Source organism: Rhineura floridana, chromosome 2 (genome assembly GCF_030035675.1).
Source record: "Rhineura floridana isolate rRhiFlo1 chromosome 2, rRhiFlo1.hap2, whole genome shotgun sequence".
Lineage (NCBI taxonomy): Eukaryota > Metazoa > Chordata > Lepidosauria > Squamata > Rhineuridae > Rhineura > Rhineura floridana.
Genome location: NC_084481.1, coordinates 130929094 through 130949762, shown reverse-complemented (window position 1 = coordinate 130949762; position 20669 = coordinate 130929094). Strand labels below are relative to the sequence as shown.

Sequence of the window (20669 nt, the reverse complement as noted above, 5' to 3'; positions counted from 1 at the left end):
TATTTATAGAATTTTTTGTTGTTGGTTTTTATGTTCTTAGCAATGTGCTCCTCAAATTCTTTTGTAGCATTCCTTATTGTCTTCTTGCATTTCTTTTGCCAGAGTTTGTGTTCTTTTTTATTTTCTTCATTCGGACAAGACTTCCATTTTCTGAAGGAAGACTTTTTGCCTCTAAGAGCTTCCTTGACTTTGCTCGTTAACCATGCTGGCATCTTCTTGGCCCTGGCGGTACCTTTTCTGATCTAAACCAAGGCAAGGCTGTGTTCTGGATACCTCACTTGATTCACCTGCTATAACACTGGAGTCTAAGTCCTGGCAGATGCTAAAGATTTTATCCTGGAAGTGCCTAGCAAATTCATTGCAGCGGGCCTCAGATGGTTCTACCATTTATTTATTTATTTATTTATTTCATTTATATACCGCCCTAAGCCTGACAGCTCTCTGGGCGGTGTACATAAGGGATAAAAACAGCACAATATATAACTACAATAAATATAATAAAGTCAAAAACCAAAAACAAACAAATAACAACAAAAAGCAAACAGCATCATAATACAACACTAAAAGTACAGTTAAAATACACTTTAAAAATAGATTAAAATACACTTTAAAATGCCTGGGAGAATAAAAAGGTTTTCACCTGACGCCGAAAGGATAGCAGCGTCGGCGCCAGGCGCACCTCATCGAGGAGACTGTTCCACAATTCGGGGGCCACCACCGAAAAGGCCCTAGATCTAGTCACCACCCTCCAAGCTTCTCAATGAGATGGCACTCGGAGGAGGGCCTTAGATGTTGAGCGCAGTGTATGGGTAGGTTCATATTGGGAGAGGCGTTCCACCAGGTATTGCGGTCCCATGCCGTGTAAGGCTTTATAGGTCAAAACCAGCACTTTAAATCTAGCCCGGAAACAAATAGGGAGCCAGAGCTGTAAACATGGGAAATATCCACCAGATTTCTTTTTTTTAAATCCTTAGAGGCTTGCAATACGTTTCTGGTATAAAGTGTTGTCCATTACCCACAAAATTCACCATGCCCCCAAACTGCTGTAACACTTCCTTGCCTTACAGCTCTGGCATCTCATTAATAACCGGCACTCCTTGCTGAGCAATCTGTAAATCCTCACTTGTAATCCCCTCTCCCTCCTGAGCTCCTGAACTCTGAATCATAGAGCCACGAGAATTGCTGTATACTAGTGCTCTTTACCTCCCCCAGTTTGAGAAGGAGCCATTGATAAGCACTCTTTGCATACGATTCTGTTGCCAACTGTGGATCTACCTGACAGTTGTCCATCTAGCCCACATTTAGCTACCTTGTCAGAATATCATGGGGCACTTAGTCAAAAGCTTTGCTGAAGTCGAGATATATTATGTTCACAGCATCTCCACAGTCTACCAGGATCAAAAAATTAGATAAGATTAGTCTGGCAGGATTTGTTCTTCACAAATCCATGTTGGCTTCTAGTAATCACTGCATTGTTTTCAAGGTGCTTACAGACTGACCACTTTATAATCTGCTCCAGAATTTTCCAAGGGATTGATGTCAGACTGACTGGTCTGTAGTTCCCAGGTTCCTCCCTGGAATGTAGTAGCCCCTGGACAATTCTGAAGAGCTCCGCTGCGTGGGAGAGTGATGATTTGATAGTGGCAGCAAAGTATTTTTTTTTGCTGACCTCACTGCCCCTAAATACAGCTTACCGTAGGCACTTAACAGTGTATGATTGCATCCATCAGGAGTTCATCTCCATCTGCACTCAAGCCGTGTCCTATACTGTTTCATCGCTCTCAGCTTTGGGGTATACCATACTCTGGGGAATGAATGAATGTGTAGTCTATGTGAGAGAGGGAGAGATGTTTATGTGGAGACTATGTGTATGAGTGTCAGAGATACGCCTGTGTGTCTGTGTGTGTATGGTGTGTGCATGTGTGCAAGGGAGTGAGTGTGGTGTGCCCACCTCGTATATTTTTTCTGGTATTTTTTTTGTGTGCGTATTAAATCAATATTGTGTGATCTCCACAAATCAGGACACGTCGGTTGACCGCGGTGGCAGGGCAGGAGAAGCAATTACTGTACTCTTGTAATTTTGTGTCATGTTATGCCCCTATAGCAGCCATTTTGTGTTATGCCACACCTCCATGGCAGCTATTTTGTGACTGGTGCCCATCACAATTTCTCAAAATTCAAAATGTGCCTCATGATCCAAAAAGATTGGTGACTCCTGCTCTAGGCACTGGGCCACAATGACTCCCAAATTAAATCAGTCAAATTCTGACTTTGCTATTTAAAAGAATAAAGCTGCAATCCTATATCCACTTTACAGGGAGTAAGCTCCATTAAATTCAATGGGACTTACTTCTGAGTAGATATGTATAGGATTACACTGTAAATTGACTACAATTGACTTCAAGACATGAAAATACAATAGGTGGGGAACCTGCAAGATACAGCCTTGACAGGCCTCTCATTTGGTATATAAATCTAAATAGCATGACAGATTTAATCAATATAACCAGATAAATATACCTATATTGAAGCCAATTATATGTATAAATGACTGGGTTGAACTGAATCTATGAAAGAAAAGGAAAGGTTTCTGACAGAGCTTAGCAAAAATCTATCAGAAGACATTTTTCTGAGAAAATTTATATTTTTGTTCTTTTCTAAAGGCCATTTTGCAGACTTTTTTCTCCAAATATTTTCCCTTTTTGATAGCAGCTGCCATTTTTTTCTCTCACAGTGCCCCAGAACAACATTACATCCAAGATATTGGGGAGGATGCAAAATGGTGGCTGGACTGCCAACACAGGGGTAACAATAACAAGGAGAGAGAGAGCAACTGTGCTATTGCCATTGCTAACGTTCAGCACCACCCTAACAAAATTCTTCTCCTCCTGAAGAAATTTGGTCAATTCTCCCCCATTTATTTGCCCCCGCCCCAAAATGGAGTATTTTGAGAGACCGTTTGCACACAGCTCTAATATATCTGTTCTTTTCTTGTATCTTCCATAAACACTGTCATTTTGGCCAAATTCCAGCTTTTTGCAATCCCAAACTTCAGCATAGAAGATTTATAGTCTTGTAATTTACTTGTAAGCAAATTTTTTGTTGTAGTCAGTAGGTTCCAAAGCAGTTCATGATGTTCAGATTTTTTTTGCTTGTCTCATCCAAATGTCAAAGTTAAAAAGCTAATAATAAATAATAAATGGTCCAATATAATATCTCCATGGCAGATGAAAAAGTCAATAAATTAAATTTAAAACTAGAAATAAAATATGAAAATTCAACAACAACAGAGTGATATTTTAAGGACAAATTGTGACACCTCAGATCCCAAATACATGAGAGTTCATCCAAGTGATTTCAGCTGAATGAACTTCTAAGTGAATGTACTAAGGATCGCAGCTTAAATGTCCTCATTAATATCAGTTATTAACATTTTATTATTTATTATATTTGTTAGACTTCTTTCTTCATTGAAGTGACTCAAAGCAAATTACATTTTTGCAAAACATTTTCCCCTAATAAAATGCATTTTGTTGCTTTTACTAATTTTGTGTTTTTCACTAATTTAAGCATTTTCATGCACACTTTACCCTAGGCACATGCATTTTTCTGCACATTTCATGGCTGGAGAACATCACTGCAAAATTTAGAGAAGTGCAAATTTTGAAGGATAGCTGTGTTTCAGTGTGTGTATTGTTTTGGAAAGTGTGGATTAGGTAGGTTCACCTTTAAATGTGGAATTTAAATGTGGAATTCCCTCCCCTTGAATATTAGGCAGGCACCATTTCTGCTATCTTTTCTGCACCTTTTGAAGACTTTCCTCTTTCAACAAGCCTTTTAAGTCGAGACCTATCCAAGTCTGCATCTGTGTCAGAATTGTTTAATGTGTTTTTTAATAATGTTTTTAACCCTTTTTTAAAGTTATTTTTTAAAAAATGTTTTTAATGCTGTTTTGTTTTAATGTGTTTTAGGATCTGTTTTTATGATGTTTTAAAGTGTTTTAGTGCTTTGTTTGCCGCCCTGGGCCCCTACTGGGAGAAAGGAAGGGCGGGATACAAATTAATTAAATAAATAATAATAATAAATAATAACTAAATCAACCTTCTTCCTCATCCATAGTATAAGGCTGTGGAAAGTCACTCCTTTACAGAACCAAGTTCTTCTTTCAGGAAGTGAGGCGTTTGAACTGGATGTGAAAATTGCTTAAGCCAATTACTTAAGCCAATGCGTAAGTGTCCCCAAGGCTCTTTTTGAAAACCTTATCTACGTAAATATTTGCACTTTATAGAAGACACACACAATAGAATTGTCCACTTGCTATTTATGGGGGTTCTTATAAATTGCCAATAAAAGTTCAAAAACAGAATTTTTCTCAATAAGGAAGTTATTTGTTTGAGGATAGAGAGGGGTCAGCAAGAAACCTACAAAGCATAATGGCAGGAACCATCTGAAATAGGAGGCATTAGACTGTAATATAGTAAAGGGTAGACATAATAGCAGGCGTGGCTAACCTGTGATCCTCTAGTGACGTTAAGAGTCTAATGCTCACAGCCCACATGATCAAAACAGATGGTGGGAGATGTAACCCAAGAGCATCTGTGATATGCATACATTTCATTTTAATGTTTGTCATGTCTTATTTCTTATTTTTAGGTTTGTAATTTATTCTATGGGCTGCTCAATGTTTTTCTATGTCTGGCAAAGTCCCCCTGCCCCCACTGAACATTTTCTTACAAGGGAAACAAGACATTCTGTGAATAGATATTATAAGTACATTAGTGTTGGGTCACATGCTTCTATAAAAATAAAGAAAATGGAAATGGAAATGGACTGCCTTCAAGTCAATTCCGACTTATGGCAACCCTATGAATAGGGTTTTCATGGTAAGCGGTATTCAGAGGGGGTTTACCATTGCCTTCCTCTGAGGCTGAGAGGCAGTGACTGGCCCAAGGTCACCCAGTGAGCTTCATGGCTGTGTGGGGATTCGAACCCTGGTCCAACACCTTAACCATTCCAAAAATTTTAACTTTATAGAACAAAAGGCACATTTTCCCTAAGTCTGTGACTTGTGAAACTTTAAGCTGGAAAGTGTATTTTAAAAACAGATTCAAGCTCACTTTATGGTAGCTGTGAACCCTGAGCAAATTTTAATTATGTCTGATTGCAGTTTTATGTTTTTGTATGCAAGGGCTATCCACCATGTATAATCTCACTGTAAGGAATGAAAGTCTCTTACAAGTCTACTCCTACAAAAAATATTACCTTGTCTAAATGAGGTATATTTGAGGGTCCCATTCCATCCTGTTCAAGAGAGTAAAATGGCAGTTATTGCTTGAACAGGTAGCACTGGAGAAATGTGCCCTCTTATAACATCTGCAATCAATCACCAAGCCTGTAATTGTATTTTCTGGAACATTTCCTATATTTTTTATATGCAAGAAATGTATACCAAGACATGAACTATATATTATTATTACCCATTACTAACATGAATATTTCACCAATGATATAGCATGCACTGATGTGACCTTAGTATCACCCTATAGGACAGCAATAAAGCCAGTTTATAATTTCTAAATGATTTATTTCTAGTATTGACAGCTTTTCAACATTTCAAAAAACAACAGTGCCACCTATTGCTTGAAAGAGTAAATACATTTGTTTTTACACTACCAATTTCAAAGGGATATTATTTCCAGCTTCAGCACTCTTTCATTACTATACAGGCAATATTTTTTTAGATTCTTGACAGTGAGATGGTGATATGATAACCAATCATTCCCCACAAGTACACACATTAATTTTTCCTTTCTCTTTTGGTCTCTGATCAAACAGATTTACATATTTTGTGATAGTCATGGGCAACAATAGCTGTATCATACCACAGCTGGCTTAACAGTTGCATTTCTTCCATAAATTCATATGCCAATGAGACACCATCAACAATATTTGATTCCTATTTTATATGACGTTCTAAAGCTGGGAGAGTTTCCAGTAGATAGAGCACATGACTCTGTTGAAGCCATTGTCACATTGTGGAACCAATGGAGGTCGGCTATTATCAAAGGTGCTGTGGACTTTGAAGAAGCACGAATACAGGGCGAACAGGACAAACGAGCTAAGCGGAAGGCACGTCAAACAAATCCTCATCGTGACCATCTTCCATCTGGAAACCTATGTCCTCACTGTGGGAGGCTGTGTGGATCCAGAATCGGCCTCTACAGTCACTTACGGACCCACTGTTAAAGACCTTATCTTGGAAGACAATCTTACTCGGCCAAGAGTGATCGCCAATGAATGAATGGGTAGGTGGTTCCTGAGTCTGGATAGTTGGTTAATTGCCTGCTTTGGATGGGGTTGTATTCCCTCTGAAAGATAAGGCTTATACTCTGGGGATGCTCCTGGATCCATCTTTGTTGTTAGAGGCCCAGGTGACATCAGTGTCTAGGAATGCCTTTACTAGTTTCATCTGGCAAGACAGCTGTGGCCATTTCTGGACCGGATAACCTGCCAAATGTTGTCCATGCACTGGTAACCTCCAGGGTCAATTATTGTAATACACTCTATGTGGGACTGCCCTTGAGGTTGGTCTGTAAGCTGTAGCTAATGTAAAATGTGCCAGTGCAACTGCTCACTGGGGCAGGATATTGCTACAACATGTTGCCCTGCTGCTGAAAGAATTAGTTACCATTAGTTACCAGGCTAAATTCAAGGTGTACAATGCCCTATACAGCTTGCGACCAGGATAACTGAAAGATTGTCTTGCCTCTTATATACCTGGTCGATCAGTGCACTCCGCAGGTGAAGGCCTCCTGCAGATATCATCTTATCAAGAGGTCCGTTCCGCACAACATAGGAAATGGATCTTTAGTGTAGTGGCGCCTACCCTTTGGAATTCCCTCCCCTTAAATATTAGGCAGGTACCATCTCTGTTATTTTTTCTGCACCTACTGAAGACCTTCCTCTGTCAACAAGCCTTTTAAGTAGAGATCTTATCCCAGTCTGTGTCTGTGCTGGAATTGCTTTTTAAGATTTTTTTAAAGTTTTTTTTTTAGAGATAAAAACTGTTAAAGATGTTTTTAGTGTTTTGGCCCTTGTTTGCCACCCTGGGCTTCCTCTAGGAGGAAGGGTGAGATGGAAATAAAACAACAACTACAACAACAAACAAACAAACAAACATATTTAGTATCAAATAATTTCAATATTTTAGTTTTTGGAAATATATTTTTATATAGGCCAAATCCACATTGCCATGGGTAAGATTCTATCACACAGCAGCAAATGCAGATTGCATAATGAAAGTGGATTTGGCGTTCTTGAGCAATAAACCTACTTCCTAAAAAATTGTACTTTTTGTGGTAAAGGAAGTGATGGGAAAGTGCACAGGGAAGTATGGCATAACAATTGCTTTATGCAACATCATATAACCTCCCCACAAACAAATCAGAATGAATCTTCAATAAATAGTTGGCATCACTGTATAACATTTCTGCAAACTTTGTGCAAACAAATCAGGATGAATGCTCAATAAACAGGTTACCTAAAGATGGGAGAGGAATCCACAGAGCTCAGATTCCAAAGCAGACTCATCTGATTCTATCTGGGCGGATCATGATCCAGGTTGAATCGAGTCCATTTTAGAATCCAGTCCTGAGGAACCCTTTAAAGGCATCCAAGAGCTGCTGCACTGCCTCTGTCTAGGTAGCAGGTTTTTCTCCACAGCCTGGAACAGCTAACACACGGATCTCCTTGCCGAAATACACTTTGAATACAATACAGCAAGTCCCCCTGGGAATGACAGGACTTGATGACCTTCCATCACTTTCAGAGAGAATTGTATGAAAAAAATGGCTGCCCCCATCTAAAAGCTATAGAAGGACTCTGTTTTATCGGATTGTGGTGGCCTTTGGCAATGGACAGTAAAGTTTGAAGGCAAGCTATTTTGAATTATGTTCCTGTTTTCTGAGGTGTTCACCAATTTTATCACCTGCAAATTTGAGAAGGATTTTTTTCCTACTCCTTCATCTAAGTCATTGTCATCTGAAAAGTCATTAAGTCACCTGAAAAAGCAGGTGAACTCGACAAGCTAGATCATGAGCAGGTAAAGTCAGGCTCATAAAGGAATACAGTACCAGTTCAGACTCCCCACCTGGTGGGCAAGGAGAAACAACAAATTCATACCCAAAGCAACATTCCTGGAGGAAGAAAGATGTCAGGATGGGAAAATATTATTACTGATAGAACAATGTGTCTTTTGGCCTGGCTTCATTTTCCACTGGAACTTTGGTACACTGTAGTTTTTGCCTTGCAATGATGTTAACTTCAACAATGAGAATGTTTATAAGTAACAGAAAGTTTATCATCAATGCAGTTAGAAAGATGGAAATGTAAGAAATTCCTGCACAGATGTAAATCTAACTGTAACTGCATTTTTATTGAAAGTTGTTATTGTTGCTTTTTAATAATGTTATTACCTTATTATTTAATTTTTGTAAATTGTACTGTTTTTATTGATATATATTTCGATATTTGTGTTTATTTTTTGTAAGCCACCTTGAGGGCCTTTTAGCCAAAAGGCGGGATAGAAATAAGCCATAATAATAATAGTACTACTGAAGATAACTATCCTTTTTAAAAATAGTTTCCCCCACTCATCCTAAGTAGAAGAAGAAACAGTTAAACAATTAAAATGTTTTGAAATGGTAAAAGATGAAATGAGAAAAAAATGCTCCATATAAAACTGAATGGAAATTATCCTTGCATCTTAATTGCTATAGTCTGAATATTCCATAAATGGAATTTTTGTTTCTATAATATCTACCACTTTCAAAAAAGAGAGTATAAAGATACACTTTGCAGTTGTTCTGAGTATCATGTTGGTTTACTTACAGACATTTATCTGCATTGCATTCTATTTTCTCAGTGCTTTCTTGGGCTTGTTGTTCTTGCAGCTCTTTGACAACTTTCCTCCCTTCAAATTCCACTGTAGCATTTTCAACAGAAAGTTTGGCTCCAACAACAATGTCATTTTTGACTTCTAAAGCAAGATCTGGAGAAATGTATGCAAGGATGATTGCTCTTAATTAAGTTATAGCAGAGGTTTCTTATTTGTAATAAATATGTTTACAAGGTAGACTCTAGCATCCATTATAACGTTCCAGCAGAGTAGAATGGCTAAAGCAACACTTTACCCCCCATATACAGGCTTATCTATTCCCTTTTGCTATGGTGATGCAAACAATGGATGGTATTCAATGCTAGTTCTATGCCTAGCACATAGCTCAAAGTCCATTTGCTCCACTCTTTGCCATTTCAATCCCCCCCAACATGCAAAAAAAAAAAAAAAGCCATCTGTATGGATATGCCAGCATTAGAACACAGCTGATATTATAGACCTTGTGATAGTTACAAAGCTGGAACTTTGTAGTTATATGTTCTCATACACAACTGGACTGAGCCTAAAGGAACAATAGTTCTAGCTACAGGTATGAAACTCATTGTTTTGGGAAGAGTAACGAAGGATTAATTACAATGCTTTTAGGAAGTCAACAGTGGACGCATTCCAGCCAAAGTTATGCACTTGCAACATCCACTGGTTTCGATAAGACAAATTAGCCACGAGAACGGCTATATACTATAGTCAGCATGAATTTTCCGCATTCTGCAATGTTAAATGGAAAATATCCCCCCATGCCATTCTGATGCTTCCCATAAGCTCATTTCAAAACAGAAACTTACAAAACGTATAGTTCTGAACTCAGAAATGATTGCTTAACTACCCTCTACATTTTCATGGTGATTCACAAAACAGTCAGAGAGAATCGAGAGTTCAAAGTGTAAAAAGAGAGAGAGAAAAACCAGACCCCTTTTGGACTTGTTTCTGTCAGAGTTCTCATAATCTATTGAAATTCATTAAAAATCAGCCATGAGCACAGAGTACCTGTAATCCTATTACTGACCTTGCCCCATACTCTGACCTGCATGTCTGCACTTTAAAAGTTTTTAAAAAATGCCTGGCTGATTTTTAATTAATTTAAGAAATTTTGGCTTGAATTCAATGATAATGTTCGGCATGCTCAGTAAGAACCAACTGTCAGTGTTCTAAAAGCCAGACTCACAGCTGCTGGACTTGCGTAATCAGGGGGCCACACACACACCAGACCTTTATTTCACTTTAGACAGGCACTTCCCCAAAGAATCCTGGGAAGTGTAGTTTGTGAAGGGTGCTGAGAGCAGACTCCTATTCACCTGACAGAGCTCCAGTGGCCAGAGTAGTTTAACGGTCAGCCACTCTGGTTGAAACTTGCCCCTTCCCTCTCCCTTCCTTCACCCCTCCCTTCCCCTCCCCATCCCCTTCCAATCCCCTCCCTCCCTCTCCTCCTCCTCCTCCCCCTCGCTTAGAGCATAACCTGCAGTTTGAAACTCAAAAGGCTGGCTTCACCATCATATGACATTGAGCAATAAAAAGGCGTTGAAATTAATAAATATAAATTTGACACAGATTTCTAGGATGAATAATGAGAGAAATATAATTTTCTAGGTTAGATTCTCTGTAGAAACAGTAGTAACACAGAAAAGAAGCAAAGTAAGAGGAACACCAACAAACATACAAAAATGTAATTCTCCATCTTTGGAGATGGCAGGTGTTGCCACCACTCACCATATGCTCAGAGGTACATGTTACCAAATACTTCCAAGCTACACAGGAAGCGGATTAGACTGTGAAAGACCAACCCAAATTGTCTTTGCATTTTGACAAATTTGTAGGGCAGTACAATATCTCAGAGAGGAGGTCAGGTCTCCTGCTCCCTTGGTGCATTCACTATAGCTGCCCAATTTCCCTGCTTTTTAAAGTTTGATAGAAATATCTGTGGGCTATAGGTACATTCTTAAACCACAAGGTTTTTTGCCTATTAGTGAATTTAAACTGAACTAATAGAGCAATCGAAAGCCCTTTATGCCAGACTGTGGGGGCTGGACTGAGTGGAGACATCCTTCCATTCAGCTCTACTGCCTGAGGTGGCCTTCCACTGCTGACAGAATGATGCAAGTATCACTCTGTCGGTGCAAATTTCCCCCATCTTCCCACTGAATGTTCAGGTGAGCACCCCAGAGGAAAGCCCCAAATAGGATGTTCTGAGGGGAAGGGAAAGGAGGACTTAGCTGGCTTGGGATCCACTGTATCCTGAACTCATCTCACAAGGCCAATCTGGACCTAAGAGCTGAACCAGCTTGAGATCAGATCCAATACTCCTGCCCCCACCTTCTACCACATCCACTGAGAACAACAGGGCTGTGGATGCGGTGGTGGCTCTCTGCCACTTCACAGAGCTCTCGTGGCAGCACAGAGTTTGAACTGTGACCTCACTTGGAAATACTGATCTTTGACTAGATTGTAGCCAGTGATAACACTGAGATCTTGGCACCTTTATATATGTTCCGCAAATTATTCTGATTTACATATATTAAGTATACAATTTGGAAAAATAGCATAAAAAGAAATCTGCTCACTTGTTGTGTTTCTCATGACGCAGTAAGCACGAATAGCAGTTATATCAGATGCTAAATTACTAAATTGGAGACGTTTCTTATGCTGAGTCAAAGTCCAGTGTGGATCAATCCATTTTTCTCCACAGGAAGCATAAATCTGTTACAAAATTGATAATTTTATTTGTTTCACATTCATATAAGAAGCCCCTAATGCTTTTTAAAAAATAAAATAATTTTTATCTTTACTCTTCTGCCCAGTTAGTGCACTCTGAGCTGCTTACAAATGCAATATAAACACTAAGATCTAAGTCTGCACATAACACTAAGCTAAAACATGGCTGAGTGTGAATGTGTGAGCTTCCAGGCTCGCAGAGTGAGGAGATCACGGCTACTTTGCTTCTCCTCTGGTTCTGCTACGCCTTGATTTGATATATTGTCTGAATCCAGGCTCATGGTTTGTCTCCTCCAGACAAACCACAAGCTGTAATTTCCTTGGTTACAGCTTGTGGTTTATCTGGAGACAAACTATGGGCCTCGGTTCTGATAACACTAAATCATGGCTTACTCACAGCAGTATCAGGATTGGAAGAGGAGCAAAGCAACCGCAATCTCTTCTCCAGGAATCCATAAGTCATGGCTTGGCTTAGTGTTCTCAGTGAACCAGGCCAATGACAAAACATTCACAGCTAGTTTTGATTGTATTATTATTGTTGTTGTTGACTGTATATTTTAAAAGTGTTTTATGAGTTGGATTTGTGTTTTAAACATGTTGTAAGCTGCTTTGTGGAGGCCTTTTTCAAAAAGCAGATCATAAATCCCTTAAACAAAATTAAATAAAAATAAAAAATACAATTGCTACAGAAACTAAACAGACACCAATATCATTAAATGCTTCATTCAGCTGAGCTCAGGTCCTGAGAAAAATTCCAGATATTTCTCAATTTCCTCGTTGCATTTACAGTACTACAGGCAAAATCATTCCGGCAGTTCCTGATGCACACACCTGTGGTTAGAGAATCTGCAGTTAGCACAGTACACAGAGCAAAGTTTGAGGGGAAAACAATTTCTCCTATTGAACTTATATCTACAATTGTACACCTGCAGCAAACAGCAATGCAAATTTTACAAAGGAAATTGGAATTCTGTAGAAATAAACAAAATGTATTTGGATAAAAATGGACCATATTTCAATACATTTTATTTAAAATGGAACAAAATAGATAAGGCCCTCCAGCACAGTATTTTGTAAGATAATTAGAGAAACGGATTGTGTAGAAAAGAACTAATTAATTCCTCTTCGTTTTTTTAAGGCTTATACCCAATGAATATTGCTGAACCTGTGGATAATATTACACAATAAAATTTAAACAGTAATCCCTAGGATAAAAAGGGAAGAGTGATTCAATAAATATGAAAATAACATTAGCCACGCAGCTTTAACTCTGTCAATAGTTCACTAAAAAGGCAAGTAGTTCTTTTGCCTTGAAATAAATGACTGTTAAAGACAGAAAGCATCCATTGCTCATTTAGACACCAGATTAAATATTTAATCCCACTTTACCTAGAAAGGAGAAAATAGGAGCTTTCTTACCATAAATGCCCTGTTCTGGGGAGAGTAAGGAGGGCAATCAAAGTCCTTCTGATCAACCCACAATTAATTAATTAATTAGATTTATTTCCTGCCCTTTCTCCCAGTAGGAGCCCTATACAGACTCTCTGCATGTGGTGTGGGTTCCTAAAAACAATCCAGCTTTTCATAGAACTCAAGATGGTTCTCCTGTCATTCTGCTCAAATCCATGCTCAGGAGACACTGTGGCACAAATTAGTTGTATGAAGAGCTCTTCATTTCTATCTGCATAGAATGGTGGCATTCAGGAAGTCAGAAGCTCTCTTTGTGCCTTTCCAAGATACTTCATTAGAGCAAAAGGTGTCATATATATAGAAATAATGTCTTCTGAACAAGTGTTAATACCATTGATTCCATTTTTATGTTTCCTTACCAGCTGATCTCTCTCCAAGTCTTTCAAAAGAAAGATTTCTACCCCTTTTCCAGTGAACAGTCTTCTGGCAGCAAAAGGCAAATTCAACGCCATGGTGCATCTTTTAAAACAAGGAAAACATGTATATATGGCTCTGTTTGCATTAAATCTTCAACACTTGAAGGGATAGAAGTGGCACATTATAAACAGGGCAACTGTACTCTTCATTAGAAATATCATTTAACCCAGCACTGCTGTAACCTAAAGCATAGTTTACCCTATTAGTGGCTTAGGAGCCATAAGTCCAAGAATCTTGGGGGAGTGCTCTTAAATTAAAGTGAATGTAGTTCCAGGTCTGGATATAACTAATTCTGTCTACAGGGAGCACTTTCAAGACTGGTGATCCTTCAGCTGTACAGAATGGCAGTATAGAATCTCTGCAGAATGACGAAGACAGTGCGTTTTGGAGAACATTTGCTCTTCCACAATAACACCAAATCAATGTAGTTTTATTGGTGAGCACTTGTATTATAATTCCAGCTTTTAAAGCTGGATGGCTATGATTGAGGATGGTATTTTATGACAAATCTTGTTTTACTGTCTGAATTTTGTATGATTTTTTTTATTATGAGCTGCTATGTCCAAGAGGTGGGCTAATTAACAAACAAAAAAGAACAATAGTAATGAAACTGACAAGTAGATGGAACACAGGGAGTGAGTCAATAATCTTTCAGTGGAGGAAAACTTCAGTATACTTCCTGCTACTTGAAGGGAAGCATGAATGCGTTTCAAACTCTTTTGACTATGAAACACAGCTCTCTAAACATGACATATGCACTGAATAAGTAACAAGATATAGTGCTTATGGATACATCTGCATAGCCTATATGGTGGATGAGATTAGACAATTGTAATGAACTCTACCCTCAGCCTTGACACAAGGGTAGCCAATCTAGTGCCCTCCAGATACTGCTGGACTACAACTTCCATACTGAGGATATTCTCAATAGTAGCACCATGATTGTGGAATGGCCTTCCCTCACAGATCTGGCTGGCATCAACCTTGATGGGTTTCTGGCATTGGTTAAAAATGTATCTGTTCACACAGGCTTTTGATAAAATTGGTTATGGAGCTTGCAAACGGCCCTTGCTGATCTTATTTATTGTTGTATGTGATGTGGAGTTATTTGGTTTGTGATACTGGTTTTACTGTAGATTGCATATTTTATATTGTATGTTAATTTCCTTTATGATGTCAACAACCTAGGGAGGACTGTGTAATCCTGAAAAGTGGTATACATATATCCCAATAAATCAATAAATCATCCCTGATCATTGGCCATGCTGATGGGACCTGGAATCCAGCCAACATCTAGACCATGTTGGCTATCCCTTCCTTAGCACATGAATGTTTACATATTTAAATGGAGAATCTAAATGGGAAAAAACAATGATTGTGATGTCCGTTTATTTACCGTTCCAGAAAATGCTGAAATTCTTTTTTATGTATTTCCTTTTCTGAATCTGGAACATCGTGTGTCTTCAGGAGACTCTTCGCTTTCTGTTTTTTTTCTGGGTCAACATTTCTAAAGCAAATAAATGCATGTTATTTAAATGATTTCTTAAGAAAACTTACAAGAGAATAAAGAGTAGTTTGCAATGCAAGTATGAAAACAAAACACAACTACAAAATCTTACCAGTCTGGACAAACTTGTATTGTTTTAACATTTTGATGTTTGCTACCCTGGGCTCTTTTAGAAGGAAGGGTGGGATAGAAATTTAAGAAATAGATAATATGTTTTCATTCTTTATTCAAGTGCACACCATATTTCTGGTAATCAACATTTGCTGCTGGTGATGCTGCCTTGGACATTTTAAGAAACACTGACACTGCAGCACTATAAGTTCTTTGCCTTTTCACAAAGGGGAGATACACAAACTACACCGGCATCTGAAGCTTATGCATGTCTTCTCTGCAATTACATTACAGTGATAATACAGAGCACTTCCATTTGTTGGTTCTTCTTAGAGTACCTGAATCTTCTCTAACCACCACTTCAAATTAAGAAAAAAGGAAACTACACAGGGCTGAAACAAGATGCCCTCTAAAATTAGCACTCTGTACAGTAGATGACAAATGGAGGGAGGTATTTAATTGACCTTTGGGTGTGGGAACAAACCTTTCGATTTGTGTTGGTGCTTACTATAGTGGCAAGCAGTGAAAACGTCCTCTCTCCTGCCCTCTTGGTATACTGTGACAGCTAAGGTAGCAGAAGCTCTTCTTGGCACCCACCAGTTTGGCTGCCATTACCACCCCTTGCCCAGAATGCTCCTGGAATTATTTCACTTGACAGAGCATCATTCCAGCAGCATTTGGGGGCAGGAAAATAGTGGCACTAACTAGCAGCAGCTGGAAAGTGTAGCTGCATCTACCACCATGGGCCACACAGTAAACATCCCACTACTAAAAGCATTTGAAAAATGTCACACACACACACACACACAAACTTAATGTGTTATGATCACATATATAGTTATATTATTAGCTGGAATCTGTAGAGCTACACAACTCATTCTTTATGTCCTAGAGGGCTTTGGGCTTATGTTTCTTGGTCAGCAGCCCTCCATGCCACATGGCAATCTGCTTTTGAAACAAAAGGAACTTTCAGAACACTTTACGATATGTCATGGAGGTCAGCTATTAAAAGAAAACAACAAAATCCTACTGGGCATGCCCAAGCAACTCTTGGGATCCTATTTTGTACACATGCAGTAAGTGGGATGTGTATGCAATTTTCACATCAGACAATATGGAATTTATATCCTGTCCTACACATTTGAAATGGACTTGAGTGGAACAGGGATAAGAAAACCTGTCCCAATTTTCTCTTTTCAACACAAGATCAAACTGACTAGGAATGGCGAAGTGGTAACAATTATACCAATTTTAACCCATTGTTGACTGCCACTGCATCCACAGTGGGGCTAAGCTGCTAGGATCTCAATATGGCCTCAAACTGACATCAGGTATGTAACTCTATTAAACCCAGCTCCTCATTTCACCAGTCACTAGGATCAAAATCCCTACCACCAAACTGTTTTAAATGACCTAAAATGGAAATTCAACAGCTTCATAAAAGCTAGGTTGGTTTGGGGAACTTTTAGATGTTGCTTCAGATCTGAAAAACTTTTAAAAAGCTGACACCATTCATTAAATTTCTCTGTAAAAAGATCTGAATAATTTTAAGAACAGCATATTCACATTTTAGATCTGGCAGAAGGAGAACTAATTATGAGATGTATGCGTCAAAGATTTCAATTTCAGGCTTGACTTTACTTTGAAGATTTTTTTTTTTAACTTTATCATTTTTGCAGGCAGTTCAGTGGACAGCCTATCTGAATGCTACTCATTGTTCAGCGACGTATGAAGTGTATTTAATCAATCTGAAAAAGTAATATTATACCATTATAAAAAAGTATCAGATGTTCTAAAAACCTTAAAAGAAAGGTCAAAAGGTGACATCTCTGCTAACAATGTGAGAAACGATGTATTTAACTTATTCTTTACATCAAAGCTTTTCACTGCTATATGAATATTCAAAGCCCTGTTATATAAAATGAACATATAAAATCTGCTCTTTCCAAGCATATGATTCACTGTTTATAAGTGGTTTATCCAAATAGATATAATTTATATACGTTCCATCCAACAAGTATTGAAATGGCTTCAGTGAAAATCTATGGGAATTATTGTGCAGATACGCCAGCTATGTGACTGTAAAAATTCTTTATAATCTGCTAGGGACATAATTATTCCTGTAATTTATGTACTGCAGGCTATCTCCAATTTCCTTCATTACACGTTTGACATATTTAAAACACAAAAACATGTTGGTCCCAGAAAATAAGAAAACAAAATAGGCAGTGTGATATATTTCAGCATCCAGACCAATTTCTGCTGGTCTGACAAATTTCTGCGCTGCATAAAAACCTTCATCAGACACCAAGATCTGTATTTGAGATTTCACTATTTCTCCAGTTCAGCTGGTAAAAAATTCTATGTAATTTGAAATATTGTATTTGCATATCGCCATTATTTGTATGGTATTTCTATCTAAAACTCTGAAAATTGCAGTTAAACACACTCTATGTGATGAAAAATTATTGCATTAATTTTGTGTTCTTCTAGATAAACATAGGAATGAAGGGGAGATTATGTTATCTTTGAAGTCTAGTCATAAGAAAAAATATCCTTTCATTTTTAGGTTACTTAAAATCTTGTTAATACCAATTGTTAATACAAGGGTTGCCAGAGCAGAATCATCTCAAACTCTGAAATTTCAGGGTCGTGCCTGAGTGATGTCACGGGGTGGGCCATAGTGATGTCACAGGGGCAGGCCATAGTGATGTCGTTAAGCATGATATGTCAACCACAGTTGCTTGGAGCATACAATTAAAACAAAAACATTTTTCTGATTGGAAATTAAGATAGAAATCTTAGTTAAAAGATGGAGCCTGGGTAGGGAACATTTAATCTAGCCTACTTGCTTCTGACAAGAAGACTTTAAGTATCCTCAGCTCAGGCCAGTCACCAGAAGGCCACTGTAGGAAGAAAGGAGCAGAGTGTTGTGGAGATGTTAGATGGGAGCACTCAGGAGTAAAAATGGATGCCCCTGAAGACTGCAATTCTAAACACACTAAGCTCCATAGAACTCAACAGGACTTACTTCTGAGTAGATATGGTTTGGATTGTGCTGTTGGTAAAGCTTGACTAAGGATCCTCTGCAAAGATATTCATATACAAGTAGGGTTGGCAACTCTCTGCCTATAATGCCTTGCCCCTACCTTTTAACATGGCAGCTCCAAACTTCTTTACAGATTTGACCCTTCACTTCAAAAAGAGGTTTAAGAAATGAGTAAGATTCCCTGTCTTTTTCTGCCTACCCTGTGGGCTGCTATAAACTCACTTTGACAGTCAATCCAATAAGCAATAAGTGAGTAATAAACAGTGAGTAATTGACAGAAGAAAAAAACATGGTTTGGTCTACTCACAGGGAATAGATTGGGAACCACAGCAATTGAAGCCACACTTCCCAGTATGTGAATTCTTGTTTACCATTGGGCAAGAAACAAAGCATCATGCAAATAATAAGATGCAGCATCAATGGGTCTAAGGAGGTTGAGCTGACCACATGAAACCACTGTTGTTCCTTCTATGGATGTAAGGGAGTAAGGTCAGAGGTAAATAAAATGCAAATAGAAAAAGAAAAGACAGTGATGATTTCCTAAATGCAATACCATACCAACCAAAACAAGATTCCTATGAGTAAGGCAGAAAACTCAGCATCCCACAACCAGTCAGAATTCCTAACCAAAACTACAGAAGTCCTGGCAGCCAGTTAGCCAAGGTCACAGAAATCCCCATGCAGCACAACCTGACCCAGGGCTGCAGTTAGTGCAGAATACTGCAGCAACATTGCTGACATGAGTGAGACCCTATCAGCACATAATACCTCTGCTCTGAAATCTGCTTCGGTTGCCAATTTGCTACAAGGCCAAGTTCAAGGTGTGCTTTCCATGTTATGGGTGTCACATAGTATTTGTTCTGCTCTTGTAAGAAATCAGTCCTTTAGTGTGGCAGCACCTACGCTTTGGAACTCCCTGCTTATTGACATAAAGCAGACATCTTCATTGTACTCTTTTCAGCACCTGTTAAAAACATTTTTGTTTAGGCAAGCCTACCCAGGCATGTAGATGCTAATGTGTTTTTATCTGTTTTTAACTCATTGTTGATTTTATTATTTTAAATGTTTTTAAATACCTGTCTTTAACTGTTTTTGCCAATAATTTTTTTGTTTTAATTCATTCTGTAAACTGCTTTGAGGTTCTTTATAATAAAGCAGTATATAAATGTTGTAAATAAAATACATAAATCAATTTTTTGGAGTCACTGTGGCTCTTGCGTCTCTTTCCACTTTTAGGAACAAAGAAATCTATCTTATACCAACTCAAGCCATTTGTTACCATCTAGCTCAATACTGCTCACATGCACTACCATTGGCTCTCCAGGATTCTAGGCAATAGTCTTTTCCTGGAAACTGAATTTTGAACATTTGCATGGAAAGTATATGCCTGGCCACTGTGCTACAGCCTTTCCCCTTTTTAAAAAAGTATCTTTTAAAATTGTTCTTTTCAATTCACTAATGAATGCACATCATACCTAGGGCAGATCCACCCCATTCATTTAAAGCACATTAAACACACACTGGAAGCACATGAATCCCATCACAGAATCATGGGAACTGTAGTTTGTTAAAGGCGGTGGGAACTATAACTGTGAGGGGGCAACTACATTCCCCAGGATTCTTCAGGGGAAGTCATGCACTTGAAATGTGAGGTGGATGTGCTTTAAGTGTATTGTGTGGATCTACTTAATAAACTTTGCCTGCATGTAAATCATTTTAATTAATTTTTTTAAATGGAAATGAGTTATAAAGTTTACCATGGGCTACTCACCATCTCTCACCCTAATCTGCCCCTCAGGATGAAAACAACAAAGGGGAGCCATGAACACCCCAAGGAAGAAGGGCACACTGAAAATGTAGAGGAAATAATAGTGTACAACCATAGTGTGAAATATATTTATTGGGACGTAGTATAAAGAAATATTTATATAAACATGACTGTCAAAGATGTTTATTATTTACACAACCTGTAAAGATATACGTAGTGCAATCCTATGAAGGGAGTCCCAATGTATTCAGAAGCAAGTCCCAATGTAGTCAATGGGGCGTACTCAAACATGGAAGCATGCAGAGAACTGCAGCCTCAAGAGATAAGGAATTTCACTCATCCAACCCAAAATTCTGAATCATGCCACTTTAAGCTGTTTTGCAATTGTTTATACTTGTTTTATGGATATTGGATTTTAAATGGATTTATTTCTTACTGTGAGCTGCCTTGGTTTCCAATCACCAACCCTACCTCAAAGGGTTGTTGGGAAGACTCCATATACATGCACACACTGGAGATGTAGACTGCACACACTGGAGATGACTGCTGTGAGGTGAGATTGTGCTGGGACCATCAAGGGGCAAGCTTTTCCACCTGCTTTACCCCCTCACCCCTGCCCTTAGTGACATTTTCTGGGGATTGTCCTTTACCAGGAAGATGACTTTTGCTTTTAGCTTTTGGTTTA

General features: G+C 38.5%; 1 protein-coding gene across 1 annotated transcript in view; it reads right to left on the bottom strand.

Moving 5' to 3' along the window:
• Positions 1–20669, bottom strand: part of DCDC1 (doublecortin domain containing 1) — a 574603-nt gene that overhangs the window by 98106 nt on the left and 455828 nt on the right. Inside the window, 4 exon segments of the mRNA XM_061610560.1 lie at positions 8890–9049; positions 11512–11647; positions 13492–13591; positions 14946–15056. Coding sequence (XP_061466544.1) covers positions 8890–9049; positions 11512–11647; positions 13492–13591; positions 14946–15056 — 507 coding nt within the window.